This window comes from Taeniopygia guttata, chromosome 7, assembly GCF_048771995.1.
Source record: "Taeniopygia guttata chromosome 7, bTaeGut7.mat, whole genome shotgun sequence".
Taxonomy (NCBI): Eukaryota; Metazoa; Chordata; class Aves; order Passeriformes; family Estrildidae; genus Taeniopygia; species Taeniopygia guttata.
Genome location: NC_133032.1, coordinates 17,735,795 through 17,756,272, shown reverse-complemented (window position 1 = coordinate 17,756,272; position 20,478 = coordinate 17,735,795). Strand labels below are relative to the sequence as shown.

Below are 20,478 nucleotides of genomic sequence, written 5' to 3'. Positions count from 1 at the left end.
ATAAAAGTAAAAAATATTTACGTACCGGACGTCTCTTTTTCAGCGGCTACCCAAGAGCTAGGTGTGCAGGGAGAGGGACGGCACCCTTTGTATATTATATTCTTGGGATCTCTTCAGTTTTCAAGTCTGATAGAGTCCTTTGCTTGGCAGATTAATGACGACTCCGTGTTTCTTAAGGGACGTGCTGAATTAATTATTTCGCAAATCACGTGGTCAGGACTTGTAGAAATCTATTCTTATCATCTTCCTTGCACTTTGAAATTCTGCCTGTTATGACTGTTCCTAGCAAGATTATTTTGGTCTCTAGGCTTGGGGGGGAAGGAGGAAGAAAAAAAAAAAAAAAAGGAAAAAAGAATCAGGGGAAAGGGCTAACAAACATGGCCGTTGGAAGCGGTGTGGCTCTGCACCGAGAGGTCCCTATTTACTGTACTGTACAGTGAGTGGGGTTTGCTATTGACTCTGCCTTTCCTCTTCATTCTTACCTTAACGACTAGTGGTGATATAATATACAGAACTGTATTGATGTATCGGGAGTAACAGGAGGAGCCATTAAACACCAGAGAGAGAAAGTATAATCACAAGATATGCCTCAATATTTAAACTTAGAGAGTGTATGCTTAGAAAGGCAACCCCAGCCTCCCCTGGGCGCACTTGGGCAGTAAGGGCACATGGTTTCTGCTGGGCACCCTGCTCCCTGCCCGGGCTGAGCCAGAGACTGTAATTTTGGATTCGTGCCTTGACGACGCTCCAGGAGAAGACAAGCCCTCACTGCAAGTATTTATGACAAAAATAGTGCAATAGACTTCTCCTGGCTGTGCTAGTGTCTGAGATACTTACACTGGGAAGAAAAAAAATATATGCTTGCCATAGGTGCATGGCAAAGTTTTAAGACTTCACGTTGTGTTTTCTTGTGATCTTTCTTTTATATCCGCTGTCAAAGTGAGAGTTACTGCTCAGGAAAAACTACTCTCCGCATTGCAATTTCGAATTATCATTTCTTTATTTAATTGATTCTTTCCAGGACTCACCTAAAAGACACACATCTGTGTGGGCATCGAGGTGATTTCAGGTGTGGCTCCTTGCCTCCTACCACACATGCAGAAATCCAGGAGTCATTCTAGAAGGGCTTGTTAAATGCAAAGCAGCAGCAAATGGATGACAGTCACTTTTAACTGCAGCCCAAAAGTAAATATAGACTCCAGCTTGGCCTAGAGTCACACCATTATGGCTGAGGCAAACAGCAAACCTGTTCAAAGGGACATTTGGAAGGATGCTATGCAGAGTCACTCGTCTTTTAACACTGTAATGATGGGAGGGACCAGCATTTTCACAGAAGAGAGACCCACCTTGTAAGGATTGCTTGTTCAAGGTACAAACCAGAATCTATTTCGCTACACCTTTTTTTTTTTATTTCAGATGCGGAGGGCTTACATCAAAACTACAGGCGACAGTTAGTATAAATAACGCTTTAATCAATGGCAGCAAAACATCAGCAAAGTCTATAAAAAGCATCACACTTTACAGAGATGAGAGTAGTGCTGGACGATGCGACCGTTTAACAAAGGCTCCAATGCACAACGTGTACCCGTGATAAACAAAATAATCAGCTTTCCTTCATACAAAAAATAACTCTGGAGGAGGGTTACAACCATTAAAAAAAAATAATAAAACAACTCAGGTTCGTTTTGCATGGGAGATAACGACCAGTGGGTGCTACTGGTCATTATTACACACAGTCCTGACCATTCAGAGCAATGGCAGCTGGAAACTATTTCTGTTTGGTACTCTCTGCCGCCACTTCACATATTCTCCGATCTTACGGTGCAATCACACCTATGTGAACCTATAGTGCTCCAGCCTCGCTCAAAGGGGACGTGCAAACAGGGTTGTAAGAACTGTGCCTGCTGAAGCCAACACTCGTCCTGGAGTTATTAACATTTCAAAAGACAATGAGACAAATTCTGCTCGCAGCTACATGCCTGTTTGACTTCAGTGGGCGGGGGAAGGAAATCTGGGAGCAGAAGTTGGTCCTTTAACTTCGGGAGCCATCTCGGTTGATTAGAAGCACAAAGAAAGGATTTGCTTATCCAAGGCCAGTATTTTCCAGGACTGTACCACAGATGCCAAAGTTGGTAGCTCTCTCTCGAATAACACTTTTGCCCTGCTCGCAGCCAACTTATAAGACTTCAGGAAAACAGCGGGGGTCCGGGAGGAGGATTTTCAAGAAGGGCAGCTAGAGGGATTTTACTTCCCCACACCCTTTTTTCTTCTTTATTTTAATAGATACGTATGAAGAGCAAAAGGATGGCTTTGAGCAGCTCTGGAGAGGAAAGGCCACTACTGCAGGAACCTGGTGTAACAAAACTTGAAAACTTGTCTAAGGAATTCCCTCCTCAAGCGCTGCTGCTAGCTGCTCTCCATGCTAGAGAAAGGGAAGGGTAGTTTGGGTCCAAAAGGTTAAGGGTTTAGAGGTCACTCTTCCCGGCTGAAATACAACTAATCGAATAGAAAATTTGTCCTCTGGGTGAACCTGTTCCTGCAATTTAGCCGAACTTCAGTAAAATACCTTTTCAGCTTCTCAACGTGAAGGCGTCAGAAAAAAGACGTCTTTACTATGTATGAACTCGGTGCTTTTTGTCATAGAAACAATGATGCGAATAATGCGGGAATATCCATCTTTAATATCACGACGTGGAGATATTCAAGTATTGCCATGTGCAAGTCTGAGAACTGGGCTAACCCTAAGGAAGAACAAAGAGTTTTCTCCAGGCTCTAAAACAAAAGACCAAGTCTTAAAGACACTTTGCGGACTTCAAGGGATGAGAAAAGGGCAGAAATTAACTGCTGGCCACAGTTAGCGTTGCCGAATACACTCTTGTTGAAAAGCTCGCCTTTTATTTTCGAATTAATTCAAGCCCATTTTGGCCAGTGTTTTCCCGAGCGAGCCCAGAGAGAGCCGTGAGTTCTCAGTGGGAAGCATCCAGCCTGGAGAAGGGCACGTTAACTCACCCTCTGTTCTTCCACCTCCCTTCAGTGTTTGCTGACTTTCCTTCTTCGCCACTTTTCTCTTTAATAAAGGGATCACCTCGTTACAATTTTGGCTATGTGGTCGCTTTCCTAGGCTGCCCTGAGGGTACAGGAGATAAGGGCTGAGCTTTAAAACCGCCTGAGCAGAGGTGTAAGTGGCTCGGGGAGCTGGTTTGGTTTGGTAGTTACAGAGCACTAAAACTTTGGCAACCAGCAGTCAGGGACAAATTCGTGGGTATTAGACCAGTTCTGCTCCCATCCAAGCCTTTCATCTTCCCTGAAAGCAACTTGCTGAGATTTCCAGCCATTGCAGTCATGTGTCATGGTTTGCTTAAAAACAATCACTGTTCTAAAAAAAAAAAATAAAAAAAAAAAAAAAAAAGACAAACAGACAAACAAAAAAACCCCCAAAAACCAAACACCCAAAACCAGAAAAACCCCAACAAAAAAAAAACCAACCCAAACCCCATACCCAATCCTAAAAAATCCACCCAAGCCTAAAAACTAAACAAACCAAAGCCAACATAAACCCAACATAAACCCAAAACAAATCAGCAACCCACATAGACTATCTCTCTCTAGTAGAAAAGAAATTTAAAATCTGATTGAAAGAACGTGTTCAGCTTTCAGCTTTGAATGGCTCAGTTTATATCAGAAATTACATTAATTTTTCAGTCTGGGTTGCTGTTGTTTTTTGTGGGGTTGTTTTTTGTGGTCTTGCCTCTTTCTTTTTCCTTTTTTCTTTCCATTTTTAAATGAGGTATCGATGGTTTAAAGCACAGCGCTGAACAGAGCAGACTTTGGAAACAGATTTCAAGCCTGTTTGCTCTGGATGGCACACAGTAAGGAGCAGGGACACTTTTTCTATTCACAGAGATGGAAATTTAAAAACAAGGGTGGGGGGGGGCAACAAGAAAGTTGTGTACGTTCAAGACAAGTAAACACTACATATGTGTTCATGAGACTGAGAAGGAAAAATACTGTATTTCAGCTCCCCTTCCTCGTTTTTGGTTTGACTATTTTTCTTTTTGTCTTAATTCTTCTATGCAACAAATAAATAAATACACTAACATTACCAGAACACAAAATAACCCGTTTTCACTTCATTTCTATGCACACTTTCTGAGACGTTATGGAAATGAGCAAGAATTTTCATTACACCGAGAAAGGTAAAGCAGCACACACGAAAAAAAGTTCACAATTATTAGTCTTTATGTTCGAATAAAAGACTATGCTATGAATTTCCTGTCCTCAACTTGCCCAAAATGCATTCTCCCGAAATTGCATGGGATAAAAAGACAATTAAAAGTATAAATCCCAGAATAAAGCATCCAATCTTCACTTCAGAATTCAAAACTGAAACACAGGACAGTTTCATTTTCAATGATTTATTATTTTTTAAGGACAGAAGGTCTCGTTTAATATTTTCCCAATTCCCACTGCCTGCATGATGGTTTGTTTGTTTTCCCCTCTTTTTTTCTTTCCCTTTTTCTTTTCTTTTTTTTTTTTTTTTGTTTGTTTTCCTTTTTTAGGTTGTGCTAGCAGAGGCAAATAAAATAAAGTCCAAAGTAGCGTCATTTTGTCTCCTTTGTACAACAGTACCTTAAAGAAAGATGACAGTTTCTCGTGTCCTTAGCTGCTACATGCAGGTTCTGCTTGGGCAGTGTCAGTTATGTACAGTACTGGTCAGAAGCGAAGGATGAAATGGAAAATTTCACCTCTTCTACAAAGTTGTCAAGTCAGTCTGATGGTCCTTGGAACCAGTTTGTAAATGGGGGTTTGAACCAGAGGAAGAAGATCTGCCCTTCGTGTTGGGCAGTTTGTGATCTTTTTTCCACTTCATTCTTCTGTTCTGAAACCAGATCTTGATCTGGCGCTCAGAGAGACACAAAGTGTGGGCTATCTCGATACGGCGGCGCCTGGTCAGGTACCTGTTAAAATGAAATTCTTTTTCCAGTTCTAGGACTTGCTGTCTGGTGTAAGCTGTGCGGGAGCGTTTAGGTTCCCCTCCGTTGTAATTGGGATTCACTGGGAAAAAAATACGGAGAACTTTTACAAAGCTAATCTTGACTTGCCGGTCCGACTTTACAAAAGAAAACCTTATGAGCTGCGAGCATGTGGCCGAGCTGGATTCGTCCCAGTTGCTTACAATGGCCGGGCTGCTTTCCCCCTCGTTTGAGGCAGGCGCTACGGGCACACGCAGCTAGGTAGGCTGGGAGCCTCTAGAAGGCTCCTAAAATGGAGTTTTATCCTGCACGGCAAAGCCCCGCATGGCCAACGGCCTATTTCCTCAGCAATAAAAATTTATGGCGAGTGTAATTGGCCACCTCGGTTTAAAAAGCTCGCCCACGAGCCTGGCAGGGACTCGGGAGAGCGCCGCTGAGGACGATCGGAAGCAGGGTAGAAGAGCAAAGTAAGAAGAGGATCCTTACCCGAGTTAACATGGACTTTCTTCATCCAGGGATAAACTACTGCTGGCTGCTTAAGTGCGGAGCCGTTTGGGGGTTTGAGGGCCGGCTGCTGGCTGCAGGCTCGCGAGTTGGACATTGGAGGCGGTGGACAATGCTCTGCTGGGCCGGGGAAGTGGCTCGCCGGGCCGGATTGCTCCTGTCCGTGACCCCGCGGCTGCCCGGCAGAGCCCTGGGCATTGCTACAGCTAAAGGGCTGCTCGCTGTAGTTTGACCGTGGGTAGAGTCCCTGGTGCTGGAAATCAGCGCCCTGCGAGGCACTGTAGTACTCGGCCCCCTGCTCGCCTAAGTAGCTATTCTGCAAATATTCCTCGCAAGGAGGAAATTTGGGATCCACATACTTAGAGTTCACCATATACGAACTCATGGCCATTAATTTCTGAAGGTAGAAAATACTAATTTTTCTCGTGTTGTCTTTTTTTCCCCTGCCATAGAGCCCTCCTACTTGCTGTCAACTGAATAAAGTTAGGCGGGCATGTGACCGGCCCGGCCAATGGGGAGCCGGGCGCCCACCGCCGCATTTCCCCGCATTTCCAGCGATTCCACTCAATAACATCCCCCTAACCCAATGACCCCCCTCTCCGGCGGGCCGCACCCGCAAACCAGGTACCGGAGGTGTAGGGGTACCCCCGGGGCGGCGGCCGCTGCCCTGCCCACAGCCTTTTGTCTGAGCCGGCTTCCCCCAGCTCGGGGGATGCTGCCCTGCCCTCCGATCTGCTAGCCAGCATCGCCACCGGGGCTTGGTACCTCGCTTTAAATAAAATAAGAAAAAGAATCGAAAGGAATATACAGAGCGATGAGCTGAAGCGGGGTTAAAAGGGAAGAAACTGATAAGCAGGCGAGGGAAAGAAAAGCCATCAAAGAAGAGGCTAATATGATGTACAATAGATCTGTCCTGTCTTTGTCTAGCAGAGGTCATCCAAAAGTTACCAGAATTTAGTTCTGCTGAATAAAATTAGGCAATCAGTAACTTCTCATTCACTTTCAAGCCTCAAAATATACGTCTGCATACGTATGCGTGCACAGACGCAAACGCCAATGTATATTTACAAAAATCTACATGTATGTATATAAAATCATACAGATGGCAAGAAAGAGCTCACTTTTAACCACTAAAGTTCAATCAATTGAGCTGGAGACGTCATTTAATTAGGTTAAAAATATCACGGATTTAATGAGATAAATTCGGTCTTCATTCATCAATATCATTCCTGAAGCACAAGTAAATACATTCCAGCGAGGCGAATGCTGCTTTTGCTGCTGTCGTAAATATTTTGATGCGATCTGGACCCTTGACAGGGAAATTTTGCTAACGTCTGGCATATCTAGTTAATTTATGAGTATCTTATAAAAGACTCATTCACTGATTGGTAGATAATATCTTTTTTTTTTTTTTTTTCCCCAGAAATTTTGTAGCTTCTGGTGAATTTAACTGTTTAAATTCACAGATTGTCAGTGAGAGTTAGGACTGAACGACAACTGAAGTTTTAAGAAACGTCCTAAAACCTAGTGAATAGGAGCGAGGCAGCAAAACTTTTATAATTTCTCAGTGTTCAGCACGCACATGCCTCTTGATTCCGCCAGTATTTTAACTTCTAACCATCTGCAGAAAGGTGAAGTTTTTGCATCGACCATATATTCCCCTAGAATCGAATCTGTGACTATATGAATATCACACAAATTCGGTTCTACAGGGTATATATAGACAACGTAATAACATTCTGTTTTCATCTACAATATAGCAGGTCTTTGCCATTCTCTTAGTCTCTTACTGTCTTCTGAGGAATGCAAACTATTCTGCTGGGACTCAGCTCTGAAATACAGATTTGCAGGAAGGTGGGATTTCAGAAAAGATTCACGCTTCTTATTAGTGCTGCAATAGAGCTATACGACCCTCCACCAATTCATAGCGACGAATTTCGCCTACCAAATTCTCAGAAAGACCTGCCGCTTTCTTTAAATTCTCTGCCACTTACGCCCTCGCTATGGAAAATGGACGTGGTCAGTCAAATTGCGCTATTTAGAATAATAGTGGTTAAAGCAATTTATTAAGGAGTCTTTAAATATTTAGGTTAACATGAATCTGAAAATATTCTCCATAATTAGAAATTCCCCCAAAATAAAAAATAATTTCTAAAAAATCGAAACAGAAGCAAAACAGCCGACAACAGAAACAGGGGTTGGTGAAAAAGATGAGATTAAAAGCTAGAGTTAGTTGCTCTCGGGAAAAAGATAGTTTCCAAATTTACCTTCATCCTATTATGCTGGTCTAGCTATTATCCCCGCGATCTGCCTGCGAGCCTTAGCCTCGCACCCTCCCAGGTTTTCCCTGCCGTAGCGTTTATGGTGAAGGGCAGGGCGAGAGGTCAGCCGAAATCATTTACAAACATATCACAAAGTTTCATTATTTTTACTTTGTCGACAGCGGCACACAGGAGTACAAAAGTTCATGAATTGTGTCTGACCCAGCTCCTCACTGCTGTCCTGCGGTCAACCTCTTCTCCTTCCACTATTTAAAACAGGCACCATAAGGACAAATAATGGTGCGGGTGTGATACATCCAACCACTGCGGAGGGCAGATTTGGGGGTGTTGCGCTTATCCGAGCGATGTGTACCGGGTTGTTTGCTTGGCTCCAGCTCCCAAGTGCCTGAGCTGGGAGATGCTATTTTCAAACGTCTGCTTTCCTACCACTGCGGCGGTGCTTCCTTCACAGCAAGTGCAACTCAAAACGACTTTATATCCTTAATCTCCCCCCGGATTCTTCAAATCCCTACCCAGTTATTTTCAGCATCTCTCTCCGCTTTCGCATCCTTTCTCTGAGGGGAGAGGGGACACCCCCCCGCCCTCGCGGGGGTTATTTAGCACCCGGCTGAACTGGCAGGGTAACTCCCCTCCGCCCCCCAAAGAGAGCTCTCCTTTGGGGCAGCCCCCGGGAGCGGACGAGCCCGCCGAGGGCTGCCCAGGGAGCAGCGATGAAGCTGGGGAAGCGGCAGCTCCCCGTTCTGCTTAATACTACACATTTTCATATTTGTTAGACGCTGTGACCTGCGTTTCACCTTATTGCACGACTTGCTCAGACAGGTCAAAGCCAAAGAGTTATTGATGAACAAAAGCGTTAGATATTCACCTCCTGTTCAACTGCCCATACAAAATACTTTTGATCTATCAGGCTTTTTGTATTCCGGTTCATAATCAGTATGCTAAATGTACGTTGGCAGAAAACAAGTAATCCATACATTTAGGGCCGACCCTGTAAAAAAATGCCAAGGGCGTCCTGGTAGCACAGGACTGAGCTGTGGGGGAAGGAAAGTTACCTATGGAACACAATTAAAATTGCAACGCTGAAGGCGATTCTTTAGTTCATATTTATAGGACTCGAAAACCAATATTGCAACGGAAGACAAAAAGACCAGGAGAAGCTTGGCACGTATAGTGAAACAGATTATTTATCAGGAAACAGGGAGAGGAAGCAGGGAAACGCAAACACACACACAAACACTCCTCTCCTGTACATGCTCCGGGTCAGAGCCGGGCTGGCAGAAACGGGAAGGGCAATGTACACCCTGATGAATCTCCAAATATCGCAGTCTTTCTTTCCCTCTTTGAGAGACAAGCCGGTCTCAGCCTGGAGGACCAGGACCAATGCACCCAGCTCCTCACTAGAGCCAGAAAGGTTCAACAGCAGTTACTGATGCACACGGATCTTCTGCCCTCCCCTCGGTCCCCCTGGCGCAGCTCAGGCAGGACCATCTGGGATGCGAAAACCCCTACAGTAAAAGATTGCCCTCCTAAGCTCTGATACCCGTTCTATTCCATGCCTTCACAGCATTTAAATCCACGTTAGAGTCTCCCTTGCCCCGAGACCTCTCGCAGCACATATCAGCTCTGCTGCCCGCAGAACCAGGCTGCAGCTGGGCTGCCCCAGCTCCTGCAGCCTCTCCCACCCAGGCACCAGCCTGTGCCAAACCCGGGGAGCCGCAGAAAGCAGGCACAGCTCTGCTTGGGATCCCGTCTGGAGAAAAGAGTGGGAGTAGCCAAGGTTATGAGGTGCTGGGATATAACGTGATCCGTCTGGATTCTGCACAGGGAGGCGCTGTACAGTCCCGCCGAGTTAAAATGGAAACGCTGCTAATTGCTTTGGAGTGCTTAAAAGCAGGACGACACCTGTATAGCCCTGTAATAAACCCCCAGGAGACTGCACCTCTGCTTTTAATGCTAGCCAGGATTATGACATGGTACCACAAACTGACTGACTCCACAAGAACCTTCACATGCTGACACAGTCTTTTTTTTTTTCTTTTTCTTTTTCTTTTCCTTTTTTCTTTTTCTTTTTTTTTTTTTTTCCCTTTTTTTTTCAAGAGGGAGTGGTGGGGGAGGAGATGGAAGAAATATTCATCAGGAATCATAGTTTGGCAGTTTTTTCAGTCCGAAGGGAAGAACCAGGATTTTTGAATAATGCAAACTCTACAAGAAATAAAAGGTTACTTACTGTGGATGTTCTTCCATGCTGCAGAACCTGTTGCAATAAAAACGTTTGTTACTGTTATATTCCACATATGGGTGATATTTCTGGAGAACAATTACAAACCACGTTTGATAGATGAAGGCAAAGAGGAGCTGGTGGTAAATCCTGCAAGCAGAGAAGTGGTGGGATGGAAGCCCCTTCCAAATGAGGACCACGTTGCGTTCAGGCAGTTTTTTATGAATACACGCTTTCCCTGTGCCTGGGGTGTGATCTTTCACTTTTAATATTCATAGTCTAAATTTTATAGGAGATAATTTCTAAAGAAATGAAGAGCCAGACCTCCCTCTTTCACTAATGGAAAAGAATAACAAAGGCCTTTTTTTTTTTTTTTTCTGTGGGAATCCAGTCACATTCAGATCACCTTTGCCAAACTATCACCCACAAAATACGCCATGCAGCATTATATCCGTGCTAAATACAGAAAGACCTACAATTTTATCAGAATAGTCCAAAATAGTTCTCTTTCAGGATCACCTAATTAACCTATCAGTAACCACGAGACATGCGCCTTTGTTTGCATTATAGAAGGATAGACTTGACTTCAACTTTCCTTCAAATATTTTATTAAATATATTCAAAGATCACACAAGGGAAACAAATTCACTTGTTTAGTCTAATTTTCCTGAAACGCGTCATATATTTAAAAGTAAATACTACTGGGAGGTTCTTTTCTGTGAGCGATTTTTCTTCTCCTGTATTGCCTTCCTACGATATCTTGGTGAGTTACTGTATTAAACACAGAGCAATTGCCTCGGTATCAATAGTTCACTGTATAGAGCTTCTCAAGAGCTTTCTTGGTAATTTTTTTTTTTAATTTAAGTTCTGCCCATTCTAGGAGAGAGTAAGAGGAGAGTGGGTTAATATCAGCATTTTGGCACTACCTTACCGAGTCTTTCCTTTTATCCTTTTCTCTTCAATTTTTATTAAAAGAAATATTTTATTTAATTAAAAAAAAAAAAAAACAACAAAGAAACAAACCAAACAAAAATAACCCCAAAACCGCTTATCTCCATTTATGAAATCCCATTAAATTCAGAAATCTCAGGCAGAGGGCAGCGGCCACCTGAGCTGTACCTGCGCGTTTCCCAGCAGAGCCGCTCCGCGCTGCCGCGGGGGTGGCGGGGCGCCGAGGGCCGAGCGCGGCGGCGGAGCGGAGTCGGGCTGCGGACTCACTGCGCGCTCCCCCGCGGCCTGCGGGACCCGGGAGCAGAGGTGCCTGCGCGCTCGCATTCCGCCGACGGTTCCCTGCTAACACTTTCCCGATTACTGCTTCCAGGAACGAAAGCATCTGCACTTGTATGCTCTTAAACTAATTTATGGTGGGAATTATATTTTGGCTTGTCAACTCTCAAGCCATAAAACAAAGTTTATTGGAATCACGTGCTTCTAAATAGCCACTCAGGACTTATCTCTGTGGAACCATAAATAACCCTCGGCTTTAAACTTTTATTCGCTAAATAAAGGTTCTCTGAATCTGTCCTATAAAACGGGACCGGGTCAAAATAGCGGGGATGGGTGGGAGCTCAGCTGCGTGGCGTTATGCCGGCCTTTTTGAGCAGCGTGTTTTAGGAAGAGCTGCAAAGGGGACTTAGTACTCCCAATGTGCTCTTGGGAAAGGAGCCGAGCGTGTTTTCTGTGGGTAGCGGTCCAAACCTTTCTTTATAGCTCTTAGGGTACAAGGGGGCTCATCTCTAGGAGGAAAGAAAAAACAGTCCCACCAAAACAAAAGAAAAAAAAACAACTGAAAGATGGAACATTTTTTCCCTTCCCTGGGTATTTATGGCATTTTGGTGAGGCTCCCCTGCAAAATGGCTTTGAGTCATCCATCTCAAAATTTGGGAGAGCTATGCCAGGGGCACCGCCGGGCATCCGAGGGACCTTTGTAAGTGACCAAACTGCTGCAAACAGTGAGTGCACAGGGCTTCGGAAAGGGAGAAAGTGTGAAGCCTGCCACAATGAGATCTTTGAGGACTGGAAGTTTAAGGACGGTTATAAAGCAATAAAAGAGCCCTGGTGTGAAGGGAGCAGGGTGTGAGTTCGCAAATGAGAATTTCAAGGAGCCCGAGCACAGGAAGTCAAATGTCCCTGGCAGTCACACAGCATGAAGAAACCCGGGCATCAGCTCCCAATCTATCATGGCTAAGATGAGGACGCCGGAGCGGCCAGCAGCTCCTGGTGCATCCCAGGAAGGGTTGGTGCCTTCGCCAGAGGGCGGGAGCTGTGTCAGCCCCGCCGGGGACCGGCCCCGTGCAGAGGGGGCACGGCCACTCGCCCGGCCCGGGTGAGAGTGCGCCTCCGCCCGGGGGCTCAGCTCTGGAAAACGAGCAAAATGCAATCCCTTGCTGGGTGGTGGCACCAACTGAGGGGTGCCTGTTTAACACTAGAGTCTGCTCTTACTTCTTATGAAGTCACCTCTGCTCTTACTTCTTATGAAGTCACCCAAAAGGGCCAACTCAGCTCTCACTGTATTTTTAGATGGCTCCAATCACAGCTGAACGATTCGTTTTCCTTCAGACAACAAGAGGCATCCCGAGATCCTTCCCTGCTCCTTTATGATCCAGAGTGGCTTTGCATTCCACAATTTTTCTTGCTCTTTGCAAGGCCTTACTCACATTGCCTTAGTGCTTTTTCAATGGCCTAAGCTGTGGAACAGCCCTTTCCCCCTCCTCTGCCTAGGAGAGCTGGCAGAGAGGGGGAATGCACAAGGTGTCATTTCAGACATAGTACATGATCTGAGAAGCTTTATCAGGCCCAGGGGCTCCAGCCAGCCACCCCAGAAAGAGGAGTGGGCTGCCTTGCATGGGGCTGACTTCAGGGTCTCTTTCAGCCTGTGCTCCCAGTCCTGAGCAGGCAGAGGGACAAGCTCCCTGGAGCTCCCTGAGCCTTGCTCAGGCAGCTGGGCCTGGCCACAGTGGGCCCTGGATCAGGCTTTGTGACAGCCTCCAGCTACCTCCTCCCCAAACATCACCCTCAATGGCCTCTGGAAGAAGGGCTTCAGCAGCAGGCAGCTGCAGGGAGCCAAAGTGGCCATACCTGGAAAGGGGCAAGAAAAGACTACATACTAGGACATGAGGGGTAGGGTGTAATGAGAGAGTGCAATAAAATGTGGGGAAAATAATCTGGGACAAGAACTACAATGCAGAATCAAGTGCGTTTGCCCCAGGCCTGGCACTGAGGCTGGGTATGGCAAAGGTCAGGTCCCAGGCAGCGGGGCCCATGGGTGGGCTCCAGGCCCTGTGCAGGACATTGAGCATCACATCCCTCCCTAAGGGGTGTCTGTGACTGCTTCAGCTCTCCTGGCCTGCCTCATGGTCAAGAGAAGGCCATAGTTTGGAGATGCGAGACTGCCCGGCATGTGCAGGAGGAGAGGAGCTGTGGAGGGGCAGGTGGCATGGCAGTCAGGCTGCAGAAGTCTCAGCCCCTGGCAAACGAGGCGGCCCGGGCTGGGCATGTGGTTCAGGAACACGTGTCCTGAACATGGGGCTGTGAAAGATGAGGCTGTGAGATAGTGAGGAATTGATGATTGAGATACAGCTCCCTCTCATTTAAGGACAAGACAAATGTTTCAGTAACTGAGTAATTCTAGCCATGAGATTTTTGAAGTGGGAATTAGAACAATTTTCACATTTCCTATTCTAAAATGCAGATGTGAAATTTGACTTTGAAGCTCTGGCCAGTTCATTCTCTAGGCTTTTATGCAAGTTTTCATATTTGGGGCTGATGATCTGGAGACAGATAAGAGGTGTAATGAAATAACACAGTAACAATCAGTTTCCCTCTGGTAATTGTGATAAAGAGGCTGGGGGAATTGAATCACATGTGCATGCCGCCATCGCTCTCAATGCAACCTGACAGACACGACAACCGGCATCCTACCACACTGCCAGAAAATTACAGGTTCCATCTCTGACTTTGAAGACCTACCAAGCACCTTGATAGCGTCCAACGCATTTTGCCCCTCTGCTTTTATCATAACCCCGACTTTTCAACAGTCACCTCGTCGCCCATGCCCTCGAAGAGCAGGATGTGGGCATGCAAAGGCCCCTGCCTGCAGCACCCCACGCCCGCGGGCAGATGCGGCGGCAGCAGAGGCCCGGAGAGGGCAGGGCGGCGTCGAGCCGCGCCTCAACATCAAACAGGGCAGCGGCGGCGACACCTCGGGTCCGCGGGGGCAGAGGGAGAGGAGTGCGGGGCAGGGAGGGGAGGCCGGGGGCCGTGGGAGCGTCTGCCGGGGTAGGCACGGCCCGTGGGGGTGGGTGCCGCCAGGGTCGTGTCCGGGCACGGCTGGGGAAGGTGAAGCCCGCAGGCACCAGGTGAGGAGGAGGCAGGGAACTGTGCCGGGCCTCGGCTTGCAGGAGGCAAGGGAGGTGTGCGGGGGCCGGGGGCTCTGCCCGCGGGAAGGGAGCCGGCGGGAAGGAGGGTGCTCTGGCACCCGCATCAAAGGAACGGGGAGGGAAGAGGCGGGTGCCCGACATCAAAGCGCGGGCTGGTGACCGGGAGGGCAGCGGGGCACACGAGGGGAGCCCCGCGGCACCGCGGGTTAGGCAGGGGGAGCGCGGGGGCGCGCACCGGGGCGCGCCAGGGTCTGCGGACCCGGGTGAGACGGGAAATCCCGGCGCTGGAAAGAGTGGGACAACCGGGCGGCGCCTTGAGACGCCCGAGGAGGGCAGCGGAGCCCCGCCCATGTCCCCGGCCGCCGGTGGGCCTCTGCCGTAGGCAGGCGGGAGGCAGGGTACGGGTCCCGAGGCTGGCGGCGGGGCGGTGGGCCCCTCGCCCCGCGGAGGGGAGAGTGGCCAGGCTTGTCCTACAGCGCCTTCTCCTGGAAGAGCCCGTGGAGACATAAGGGCTGGCGGCTGCGGCCCGGGCCTGTCGCGCCCCCGGCGGTCGCTCCGCGGCCCGGCTCGGCGGCCCCGAGGGCGGGGGCCGCGGGCAGGTGACCGCGTCCCGGTCCGTCGGGGCGTGCGCCCACACGCGGACAGATGCGGCGGAGCCAGGCCAGGACGGCGGGGCCGGCCGGGCGGCTGAGGTGACCCCCGCCGCCCTGCGCTCCCACAGGCTCCAGCTCGGGCGGCTCCCGGCGTGGGGCACTGGGAGGCACCGCGGGCTGCCCTCCCTTCTCGCCGCACCCTCCCCCGCGGCTGATGGGAGGCGAGTGCTGAGTTTGGGCAGAGCCTGCTGCCGCTGAATGCAGTTTTATTGCCTCTTGTCTCTCGCAGAGACCCTTCCTCCGCGCCCCGCCCGGCCTCCGCGACCTGCTGCAATGTTTATTGCGCCTCATCTTTTCCTTTCGCTTCCTGTTTTTTCCTCTCCCGCTCCAGCGGCATTGAGTGCCGCACTGCAGTAGAGCAGTAAATACCTTTAACAGCTGCCTGCCAACCGAGGGGTGAAATACCGTCTTTGTTCGGGTTTCTTTTTCTGTCCCAAGCGCACATAAAACACCCCGTGGGAATTATATTTTTTCGGGAACGAGAAAATAAATCGGCGGGATTTTCAGGTTTTAAGAACGCAAAACCAACGTGCATATCTTCGCCTAGCCTTATCGGGTTTCCCGGCTCCTCAATTCACAACACGCGCCCTCCTTGCACCAAAGCCCTGCCAGACTGGGGGAGCAGAGCTGCACTTCTCTTCCAGGCAACCTGCAGCAGCGAAGCGGGAGCCAACCTGACTTCCCAAATGGCAGCCGGTGCCAGCGCTACCCCGGCACTGTCGGGGACAGTAGGCTGCCGCTTCCTGCCAGCTGCTTTCTGATGGTGTTTTTATACTGCCCGTGCGTCAGTAAAGGGTGCACTGGGGATCGGCTGTTTCCTTTCAACACACACACACACAGAAGGAAAAAAAAAAAGAAGAAGAAGGGGAAAAAAAATTTAAAATATGAGTCACATTATGCCGAACACATCGGGAAATGAAGCAAGCACGAGAAATGTGACTGTGAATCTTGTACTCCAAAAATTTCAGCACACCAACAGATCTATACTCATACCATGTTTTATAGGTGCATAAATAGATATAAAAATACAGTCCTCATATGTGCCATATATAAAAACGTATACATATAAATATATATGTGCCATATATATAAACGAGTATTTATTTGCTATGAATACTTATAATTCCATAGGTGTGTTTAGGAACATAAACAGACCTATGTGTACTTGAATGTTAATAAATAAATAAATAAATAAATACGTACATACATACATACATATATCCGATAAGAAAAAGAATAAGAGCAAAGGCAAGCCAGGAAGGAAGCCAATTTAAAAAAAAAAAAAAAAAAAAGCCGAATTCCCACACGAACCAGTGGAATCATAAATGTATGTGTGTATCCGTATGTGTCAGCAGATGGACCCGCAGACACACATATACACATTAGAATTCGTTAGAACATCCTGCTTTTGTTTTCTTCTTTTTCCCCAGGCTACGAATAATTTCAAAACAGCTCAAGGACGAGATTTTCCGAAGTTTTTGGAGAGATTTATAGTCAAGTAGCTATAATTACTATGTCACCTAGGAGGGATTCTGAGAGTTAAACCTAACGCAGCACATATTTTCCACGTTACTCTTGAAGACTGTTGCTATGTTGAAAACGATTCATCCTAAATAATCTCCAAGTCCTGCAGGAGTGCGGGGCGGCCGGCTAGTGCAAACCGCCAGAGCGTGGGGGACAGGGGTCTTATCGCTTACTGTAGTGGGGCTCGGGCTTAGCGGGCTGAGGGGTGCTCGGGGGGGGATTAAAAACCACTTTATTCTGTGGGTTCAAAATATGTACTCGGGGCATGACTGGCACCTTTCCACCCTCAGTGTGTATCATGTAGTGAGGCGTTCTGCTTTACCGTTAATTAACTGGCTGCTTTCGCGGTAAATGGCGAGTCGGTAAATTCCTGCAGTGCAGCAGCACGGTGCACTGCAACCACCGACCATCGGTGTGAACGCTGAGTGCCAAAGAGTGGGCTTTCCACCCTGCACTAACAGCTTGAAAATGAAGATGAATGAGTAAAGCATATATACGTTTCAATAACGTACTACTAAGGAATATGTGTTCTACAGAGAGAAGTGGATGTGTAGACACGATATATATGTATGTATGTAGGTAATGTGAATACGGATGTGTATACATGTATGGGTAACGCAGGAACAGTCTATTTAACTATTCTATCTCCTCGGCATATCTCAAAATAAACCCAAGAATTTGTTGTTGGGTTTATTTTCGAGAACTTGTCCTCCATTTAGCCCCCGATGATTTCCACGTGGGCAAGTAGCCGTGCTGCGAGCGAGCGCTCCTGGCCGCGTCTCCGCGCAGCCGCCCCCGCGTTCCGGCTGCCGAGCCCGGCCCGTGCGCTGCCCACCGAGCAGCCCGGAGCCGCAGCCCTGGCCCGAGCTGCAGCGGGACAAGGATATGAGGAGAAGTTCCTGCGGGGCACACGAGGGCTCCCGGAACTGGCCCCGGGCACAGCCCGCGGCTCGACCGGCTCGGCGGTGCCGCCCCACGCCCTCCGCCCCCGCGGGAGCGCTGACCCCGATTCTCCTGCGAAAACACCTGTTAGGCTTTAAGTTACTCGACTGCCCTTCCGCCATGGGGAAAACAAACTACAGCACCACAGCAGCACGCTTCAGGCTGGCAGGGGAAAAAGTATCCCAAAAGCAGAGGGCCTTATATAGGAGAAACCCCACCGGCAGGCGAGGCACTGCCTGCGCACACTGCGCCCCAGCCTTCCGCCCCTCACAGCGGAACACCAACATCGTGGCCCGTGTTTTCCGTGAGAGACCGCGCACGACAGCCACTCTCACTCTGCGGCATGCCCACAACCACTATTAATAATAATACCACCACCGATAATTACAATAGCAATAACAACAACAGCAATCGTAGCGGTAATAATAGTAATAGCAATACTAAAAAGAATAAAGGTTTTCGAGGCACAGGTGATGAAGAGGGACAGGAGGACAGGGCAGCCGGTGCCGTGCCGCATATCGCGGAGTACCGGCGACCAGCCCGAGGGGAACTGAGTGCTTACCAATTCGCGGCATTGCCCGCCTGCGGAGAAGCCCGGGAGGGTCGCTGTAATCCATTTTGCACCCGCGTAGCAATCCGTGTGCCGGAGGAAATAGCGGCAGCGGGGACATCGAACGGTGGGAGAAGAGCGAGGGGCTGCAGGCGGTGCGGCGGCGGGCGCGGGTCTCCGCGCATCCCTCCGTGGGCGCGGGAGAGGAGGCGGCGTGGGGCCGGGGAAGTGTCAGTGCAGCGGCGACGGGACCGGCCACGGGTTTGGGGGAGCGGGGCACAAACATGAGGGAGACTGCCATACACCTCAGCCTAGACAAAGGTTAGAAAAAGAGGGGCTGAGGCTCTCTGAAGGCAGAATGCAGGGGGAAATTCGCCAGGGAAATCAGGAAAAGGCCATGAAAGCGCTCGCTGCCTGCACATGACCAGCCGCAGCCAATGACGAGCCCAAATAGGTCATAAAAAGGTCTATTACCAAGTTGTAAATTTTCTTCAAACAAAAAGGAATTTACTGCAATTCCTTGCGGATTTTGCACATACTGCTTCCCAGCGCCATGTTTCTTTCGCCTGCGCGCTGCGCTTTTACTGAGGCTTCGGTCCCGCCTGCCCTCGGCCTGGGCGCGGTGGCGGAGCCCCGTGAGCACGGCCGGGACGCGGGAGATCCGCGCGGGCCGCGGAGAGAGGGGCAAGCGGCCGCGGAACCGCATAAAGAGAGACAGGGCACTGTGCCGAAGGATCCGTTTCTTGCCAAACGAAAGGGGGCTTAACCCGCATCCCCACCCTCTTCTCCCACCCCTCCCCACCGCTCCGCCGGGCACTAAAAGAAACCACATCTGCTTTAGCGCCCACTACTGAAGCGGAAGCCGTCGCCGACATAAAAATGGTCCGAGCCTCTTCCCCACCCCGCAGTGTGCGGTTCCCGCAGGTTGCACCGGGCACTGTCACCGCGCCCCGTGCAGGCTGCCTCCGCCCCCGATAAAACCTTCCCGGGGCACCAACAGGGAAAATCCGATTCCTAGAAAGTATTCCAGAAAAGAAAAATTAAAATGGGCCTGTGTCCACAAGGAACACTCGACTCGGAGACGGAGTACTGTGGATGTTTCTTGCTCAAGTTTTGTTTCAGGGAATAGCCAGAGCCCTCAGTCCGTGACCTCCGTGCCGGTTGTAACTGCTAACAAAAGTAAACACGCCTAGAGATGTAGGATCGAGGTTGGATCTTTTAAACACGCTGCTTCAGGCAGTTGCACACCTTTGAATATTGCCCCAGCGGAGGCTATGGCAACTCTCGTGGTGTCTCTGCAGCACTCACGACCGCGCTGAGCTGCTCCTCAAGGGAACGGAGAAATTCCACGGAAACCAAAGGCGCGGTACATCCACTCCGCGGCCGCCTCAGGCGGCCTCTCGCCGCCGCTCCCTCCGCCACGCGCGCAGCTACGGCTTTTCCTTGCCAAAAGTCCGATGGCTTCGGTTTCACAGGGGACATGGTGGCCACCTGGGTCAATTTCTGACTCCGCTATGTTTTTTCTTAGCAAGTTTCCAAGTGAGACCGAGGGAGAGATTCAGATGCCAGGCTACGGGGGTAAATGCCTTAACAACTACAGCGATGTTTTGTTATTCTTAATGAGTAAGACAGGGGCGATTCCAGTTACCACTAGGCCTTCGCCAATTATGCGGGCTCAGGGAAGTCAGTTTTTGCCTGCGTGGCTGCGTTCCCAGTCGGTCCTAGGAGAGCAACGTAACGGAAATTTCTTCGGGAATATTTTAATTTTATTCTTTGTCTGATAATTAAAAACAACTACCGCAGCAGCGCAGCAGCTCTTTTCCGGACAAATACTAGCCTAAGGAGTGCTCCGCTGGTGTGTGAAGGTCCTCGACATGCCTTCGCCTCTCGGGCAGCCCGGGATGGCAGCGGGCGGCACCAGCACGGCTTTCCCGCAGCAGGGCCGCCGGAACCGTGTTGAGTCTAGCCTCCGCCGCCAGCGCAGCAAAAGAGAGAGGCTTTTCCTGCCTGGAGACCAAATATGTCGGTGCCACTAGCACGAGTGTTGTTTTGAAAAGCTAGGGGGTCCTACGCGTCGGGCCATCGCGTTACTTTCAACGCGCAGCTACCAGCCCCACATCCTCCCGTGACACTACGGATACCGCTGTATTTATGCAAATCCATGCAAAAATGTTAGTTGCGCTGTCTTGTTGCAGCTTCCCCTTGTTTACAACCTTTAGCCAACTAGGCGATTAAAATAAAACCAAGAACAATAGCTCGGCTTGCTCGTGCCCCGCTCCAGATCTGGCGCTTTGCAGCAGTGGAAATGTGCCTCGGTGGTGGGGAGCTGGGAAGAGGAAGGGAAACGAAATGAACCAAACCCGCCCTACAAGCCCCATCCCCGTGGACGGCGGCTCTCGCCGCGCCGGGCACATTCCCGGGAGCGGAGCGGTGGGTGCGAGAGAAGGGCCCGG

The 20,478-nt window shown here is 49.3% G+C and overlaps 2 protein-coding genes and 1 non-coding gene across 9 annotated transcripts in view; all 3 read right to left on the bottom strand.

Annotated features, from left to right (window-relative positions):
* HOXD3 (homeobox D3) overlaps positions 1 to 18,118 on the bottom strand; it is a 30,892-nt gene extending 12,774 nt beyond the window's left edge. For 2 of the 5 annotated variants that reach the window (XM_072932281.1, XM_072932284.1), the window contains exons 1-2: positions 18,038 to 18,113; positions 9,987 to 10,013 (exon numbers count right to left, since the gene is read on the bottom strand). The gene's annotated coding sequence lies outside the window, so the exon portion shown is untranslated. Of the gene's footprint in view, positions 1 to 9,986; positions 10,014 to 11,096; positions 11,119 to 18,037 lie in introns of those variants that run through there. The other 3 variants (XM_072932279.1, XM_072932283.1, XM_072932282.1) reach the window with 2 other exon arrangements.
* Positions 1,452 to 12,410, bottom strand: HOXD4 (homeobox D4). 3 transcript variants are annotated; one of them, XM_072932285.1, is made up of 3 exons: positions 5,460 to 9,804; positions 4,959 to 5,055; positions 1,452 to 3,376 (listed from the first exon to the last, which is right to left on the bottom strand). In XM_072932285.1, the coding sequence occupies exons 1-3, from the start codon at positions 5,866 to 5,868 to the stop codon at positions 3,223 to 3,225; spliced, it is 660 nt and encodes a 219-aa protein (XP_072788386.1). In that variant the 5' UTR covers positions 5,869 to 9,804; the 3' UTR covers positions 1,452 to 3,222. The 3 variants fall into 3 exon arrangements, with proteins under 3 accessions (XP_072788386.1, XP_072788387.1, XP_032605290.1); XM_072932286.1 differs by lacking the exons at positions 1,452 to 3,376; positions 5,460 to 9,804 and adding exons at positions 9,987 to 10,013; positions 11,097 to 12,410 and having other exon boundaries at positions 4,400 to 5,055; XM_032749399.3 differs by lacking the exon at positions 1,452 to 3,376 and having other exon boundaries at positions 4,400 to 5,055.
* Positions 7,109 to 7,220, bottom strand: MIR10A (microRNA mir-10a). The gene has a single exon (NR_049164.1). It is a non-coding gene; the product is annotated as a microRNA mir-10a (primary transcript).
* Positions 18,119 to 20,478: the final 2,360 nt, after the last annotated feature.

Bases quoted from the DNA above. Each gene is read 5' to 3' on its own strand.
- HOXD4 (XM_032749399.3), bottom strand. From the start codon at position 5,868: ATGGCCATGAGTTCGTATATGGTGAACTCTAAGTATGTGGATCCCAAA. The intron at 5,056-5,459 runs GTAAGGATCCTC...TTTTTTTCCCAG, and splicing joins GAAAGTCCATGTTAACTCGG to TGAATCCCAATTACAACGGA.